We start from the raw sequence: 6,000 nt of genomic DNA, 5'->3' as shown, positions 1-6,000 counted from the left end.
AAAAACACACATGGTATGCACTCACTGATAAGTGGATATAACCCAAAAGCTCGAATTACCCAAAATACAATCCACAGATCACATGAAGCTCAAGAAGGATGACCAAAGTGTGATGCTTCACTCCTTCTTAAAAAGTGGAGCAAAAATATTCATAGAAGGGGATATGGGGGCAGAGTTTGGAGCAGAGACCAAAGGAATGGCAATTCAGAGCCTGCCCCACATATGGCCTATATATATACAGCCACCAAAACTAGATAAGATGGATGAAGCTAAGAAGTGCATGCTGACAGGAGCAAGTTATAGATGTCTCCTGAGAGACACAGCCAGAACATGTCCAATACAGAGGCGAATGCTAGCAGCAAACCACTGAGCTGAGAATGGGTCCCGCATTGGAAGAATTAGAGAAAGGATTGAAAGAGCTGAAAGGGCTTCAATGCCAAGCAACCCAGGGACTAAACCACTACCCAAAGACTATACACGGACTGACCCTGGGCTCCAGATGCATGTGTAGCAGAGAATGGCCTTGTTGGGAACCAATGGAAGGAGAAGCCCTTGGTCCTGCCAAGGCTGGACCCCCAGTGTAGGGGAATATCAGTCGAGTCAGAAGGGGGAGTGGATGCAGAGGGGAACACCCTTATAGAAAAAGGGGAGGGGGATGGGATAGGGGGCTTATATCCAGGAAACCAGGGAAGGAAATAACATTTGAAATGTAAATTAAAAAATCCAATAAAAAGAAGAAGACAGATGTCAAAATGCATCCCAAGGATGATGTTGAGGGTGGCAGTTAAAATTTTCCACTTAAGTGGGCTCTACATCCTCATAATAAAGCAGCTGTTGTTCTGAATAGTTATTATGATATTTTTCAAGCATATTGAAATGATTGCCTTCAACAGCAGGTGTTGTCGAGATGAGCAAAGTGTCTCAAGCAGACTGATTCCAAAACCTTGCATTTGCTGTCAACCTCCTAAGAGTTGGTATTCACCTTCTTGGAAATTAAACAATAGTCGTTTTTGCTGTTGTTGTTGTTGTTTTGGTTTGGTTTTGGTTTTCCTATTAAAAGTGAGTTTGTTTTATTTTTAAAAAGAGTAACAAGAGAGAGCAAAGGGGTGTGATACATATACACATACACATACACATACACATACACATACACATACACATACACATACACATATACATATACATATACATAAATATATGGCAGTTTACCAGGACAGTTTTACAGAGACAGGTTGCAGAGAGACAAGCTAGACACAGGTGACGACAGGAGACAGAAGATTAGAACATATTGAAGAAGTTAATATGAGGCCAGACAAAGCAGTTCATTCAGAAGCAGAGAGAAGCTGATTGAATAGTCAGCTGGGAAAATTAGATTGAATAACGGTTAGAAGCCTCCAGGCCTAGGCCTAGAAATAGTCAGACCAGAGAAGGAAATGTGCTGTACTCAGACCAAGCCATGCATTCACAGAGCCTGAGTATGGCTCTGATCTCATCCCTTCATCTGGGGAGATAAAAGCAACATTTATACGCATAAAAGTCATAACCAACAAAAATCAAAATTTGTTGACTCTCTACAACTGACTTTAATTATCACAATGATTCATGCAGTGGACTGGGCTACTGAACATCTAATTTGAGTCACAAGATTTTCCGGCTAATAGATTTCTAAACCCATGAGAGAAATATTCCATTCAAGCGAGGATTTGAGACTTTACATTTGGTGATATTAATATTATTAATGTTTTTCTCCAGCATAGATAAAACTCTCACTTTTATATTGAATTTACTATTTTAAAATGTATCAGCTATTTTCCCAGTGTTTCACAGATATCTACTGTGTCTTTAGCTAATGAATGCTGAATCACAAGTACTTTCCAAATGCCTCTCAAACCTATTTGAAAAATACCATAAAAATGGCTGTCAGAGGCACACTTCACCGCTCACTGCAAGAACTGAGCCACTTCCGGTCCCTATCCGTGGCACCTGCAGTCCAGAGCCTGACCAAGATGGAGCCCCTTCGTCTGGCCATTTGCTACATCAGCCACCTGTCTGGCCTGCTGGGCCTCAGCGAGGACAGTCTGTGGCATGAAGTAGGGAGTGCGGACACCGCGTTCTCTCACCGATGCCCTCAGTGCCATGACAGCAGCAGCCTCCCGGTGCTGATCCCCCAGGGATCAGGCACTGATGAGTAGTGGGGTGTCCTGGGGTGTTCACCTGCTTGTCCTGGACCCCTGATATCATCAGAAAACCTTGAGAGCAGGATTTCCAATGTGGATCCCTGGGTAACACCTCCTTACTGTCCCCAACGACAGTCATCCTTACAGCAGTCCCTAGAGAGAGCAGCTGACGCCTCTCATTGGGCACCACCCCAAGTATGTCCTGGCACGCAGATATCCCCAGAGCCTAGGAACAAGACTGGACATTGGACAGCATCCACTGAACCTGAATTGCTGACTAAAGTGTACCAGAATCTTCCTGTGTCTCCTGAACCCTGCCTGGTGCTGCGAAGCCCACCTCTCCTGCCCTGCCCATCATACCAGAGACTACAGCCCCAACCTCCGTGGGGCTGGGGGGACCACAATGCAGAAATGCTCTCCAGCTCTGACCCTGTCCTCCAGCTTCCTGTGACCAGCCCTACCCCCAGCTCAGGCCTGTAGCTCAGTGGCTGTTGGCAGGAAGACCTGGGAGGAGCCCCATTGAGCATCTTCTACTAATATGGCCTTGCCTGCACCCTGTCGGGGTAGAGTTGGGCTGCCTTGGAAGTGCCGTTATCGGCCTCGTCTGTGACATTTTAAGCTTTCCTTAGCCATGGATCTTCTTTCCCAGATGATGTCTTTCATGGAAACAGTGTCTGGGGCAGATAAGCAATGGGTACCCTCTCTGGTTGGAGCGGGGCTGTGACAAGACCCTCCATTTCTTAGGTATCTTCTAGAGCAGTGCTTCTCAACCATGCTAATGCTGAGACCCTTTAATACAGGTCCTCATGTTGTGATGACCCCCAACTATAAACTTATCTTTATCGCTACTTCATAATTGTAATTTTGCTACTGTTATAAATCATAATGTCAATATCTGTGTAACTGATGGTTTTAGATGACCCCTGTAAAAGGGTCATTCAACACCACCACCCCCTCAAGGGGTCACAACCTACAGGCTGAGAACCACTGTTCCAGAAGCTCAGAGCTCTGCAGAGCACAGTCTGAGCTGCTCTGAGACTGGGGTAGCCTAAGTGTGGAGGATAGAACAGAGCCTTGTTAGTGACAGCTGTCCAGAATCTTATATGCTGGTTTTATTGTTGTTTTATAATTAAAAAAAAGAAAACAAAAAAATTGGTGTCAGAGGTTGTGGGATCAGGTGGGCAAATCTATATCTCCCATCAGTTCGCAGCACATACAATAAAGCACACAGAATGTTTTATATAATGCTCTAAAACTTTATTGCTTGTAACTATCTTAATAGGGTCTCCGATCAGGGGAGATTTATGTAAGCAGGCTAACAAAGCAGTTCTCAGAGCCATAATGAACGAAGGTGAAAACTACCCTTTGTAGATTACAATCTGTACTGAACAGAATGATTCATCCCTGATGGCAGTCTTATAATTTACGCTCAGCCGAATGTGTTCCTTCAGAGCTTACCTGAGAGGTTAAAAATGAACGGATGAAGCCCCAATGACACAAGCCCCAAATTTGATGAATGTTGATGAGAGCTGAGAAAATCACATTTTAAACCAAATTGAAGCTATGAGATTATCTAAATCAAATGTGATTCTGAAAGATCTACCCCTGGAGGGTTTTAACACACTTTCATTTCAGAGAACTTTGATTTATTTGGTGATGCTCCACTGTGTTAGCAAAAATAATAAAAGCTGACGTTTCAAATAAAACTTTTTTTCTTCAGGGGAACAAAGGCAGTTACTATACTTCTATCGACCGATTTCTGGTTGCCCTCCTAAGTTCTGCCCATGACGTCATTTTCTGCTCAGGACTTTATCTTCTGCAGGGCATTGCAAAGGATTCCAACCTCACCTACAAAGAAGAACAGAAAAAAAAAGTTAGCCACTCGTTAATAAACGCAAAGCCCACTAGGGTTCTGGGATTTGTCACCCTAAACCTCGCGATGCTTAGAGCTTCATACGGAGAGTACACTTGTCCAGTTCCGGTGTGTGTGATGAGACCCGGGGTTGCCTGCATAATTTACTTCCTCCTCTCACAAGCTGTTTCCTGAAGCTTCCGGGGGGGTTTCTAAGCAACGGGTTTTCCAAACAAATGGCTAGCTCTTTTTGACATACCTATCCATAAAAACTTCAAGGCGCTAAGTTATCCAACCTAAAGGAGTGGGGCTTACTTAAGCAGGGTATATTTAAGTCTCCCAACTCAGAATCATCTGAGGTCCCAAGAATCTGCACAGATTTAGTAAATTTATTTTCAGACTATAACTCAGGGTTATGTTTTTTTTTTTCAATTCTTTTGGTGGTTTCAATAGTAATGGCTGCATAGGCCCAAATATTTGAATGTATAGCCACTAGGGAGTAGAACCACTTAAGAACGATTAAGAGGTATGGAACGATTAAGAGGTACGGCCTCAAGGGAGTGGGTGTGGCCTTGGTGGGCGAAGGGTGTGACTGGAGGTGGGCTTTGGGGTTTCAGAAGCCTAAGCCAGACCCTGTGGTTCTTTCTCTCCCTGCTGCCTGCCGAGAGAGAGAGAGAGAGAGAGAGAGAGAGAGAGAGAGAGAGAGAGAGAGAGAGAGACTACTCTAGACATATAAGATATGAGATAAACTGGCTTTGGACATCTTACATAGGCACGGAAGAGAACTATCTTAAACAGAAAGGATGAAGGCGAAAGTCAGGAGAGCACAGCGACCAGAAACTGACTCATGTTGCTAGAGGGTTGTTTCAATGGCTCTAAACAATTAGACTATAGAGAAGGAATGGGATGTCAGAGGTCAAAGGATAGGGGGCATGTGAGGCAATTCATAGTTCTCCCCCACCCCCCACCCCCACCAATGGTATAGGTGGAGATGGCTTCCTTAATTCAACAATTAAGAGATTTGCTCTTGTCTCTTTAGGAAGTGGAAGCCTCTATTTCTGGGAAAGGAGGTGGTCCCAGCAGGTGTGAGCTACTTACTATTAATGGAGTCAGCCAAAATCTTCAACTGCTGAGTATTGTCCAGGACCTCAACCCTTTGAGTGTAAGGGTCATAGCGAACCGAGAAGGGCCGAGGGATCGTGGCAGCAAAAGTCCTGAAACCAAAACCAAGGGCCCCGGATGAAGGATACCATTTAGAGACAGGTTATTCTGAAGGAGTTCCAAGTGGCTTTTACCTTGCTGGGAGCCCTGAGGCTTCCTAGAACGGAGGCTCAGATGCTGGGTTGAGATGAGAAATACAACTGAATGAGGTCATGTGGGGAAGCCTTTGTTTGTGTGAATGTGAAAAGGCACAAAGCACAATGAAACCAGGAACACTTACTTTGTAAGATAAGAGTAAACGAAACCTGGGCAAGAATACTATTTGAAGAATATCTCTACGGTACTTGGCAGTCAATGCAAACCGAAACCCAGCCCTGGACAATTGAGAAAAATGTTTTAGCGGCAGGGAGCGGAGCATGGATTAGATGTCTGATAGGAACTGAGGACCACAGTGAAGAAAGAAAAAAAGAAAAAAAGAAAAAGAAAAAAAAGAAAAAAATATTCTTACGTTACCATGTACAAAAGCCTAAGAATTAAATAATGTCACTACCCCCCGCAGCAGCCTGCTCTTGATCTGGGTGCTTTCTTGCATTCCCTGTACATGACTCCTAATTCTGTGGGTACCTCCCAGGAGGATCTTTGTGAGTGACATCAATATAATTAACAAGACACTTCAAAGACACCTCAGATATTATTTCTATGATGAAAGTAAATGCTACCATATTGAAAATGACTATCATTGGGACAGACAGCTGGTTGCCCCGGGTTTGGCGAGAGCAGCATCCTAAGTTCCCAAGTCAGGCTGTCTGG

At 44.2% G+C, this 6,000-nt stretch overlaps 1 protein-coding gene and 1 pseudogene across 1 annotated transcript in view; one reads left to right on the top strand and one right to left on the bottom strand.

Annotated features, from left to right (window-relative positions):
• The first annotated feature begins 1,913 nt into the window (after window positions 1–1,913).
• LOC116911767 lies at window positions 1,914–2,714 on the top strand (annotated as a pseudogene).
• A 1,264-nt stretch (window positions 2,715–3,978) lies between these two features.
• The window catches only part of Pah (phenylalanine hydroxylase), a 55,212-nt gene continuing 53,190 nt past the window's right edge, over window positions 3,979–6,000 (bottom strand). The window contains exons 12-13 of the mRNA XM_032915689.1: window positions 5,128–5,243; window positions 3,979–4,025 (exon numbers count right to left, since the gene is read on the bottom strand). Of these exons, the coding sequence (XP_032771580.1) occupies window positions 3,979–4,025; window positions 5,128–5,243 (163 nt within the window). The remainder of the gene's footprint in view (window positions 4,026–5,127; window positions 5,244–6,000) is intronic.

This window comes from Rattus rattus, chromosome 1 (genome assembly GCF_011064425.1).
Source record: "Rattus rattus isolate New Zealand chromosome 1, Rrattus_CSIRO_v1, whole genome shotgun sequence".
Taxonomy (NCBI): Eukaryota; Metazoa; Chordata; class Mammalia; order Rodentia; family Muridae; genus Rattus; species Rattus rattus.
This window is presented reverse-complemented; position numbering and strand designations above follow the sequence as displayed.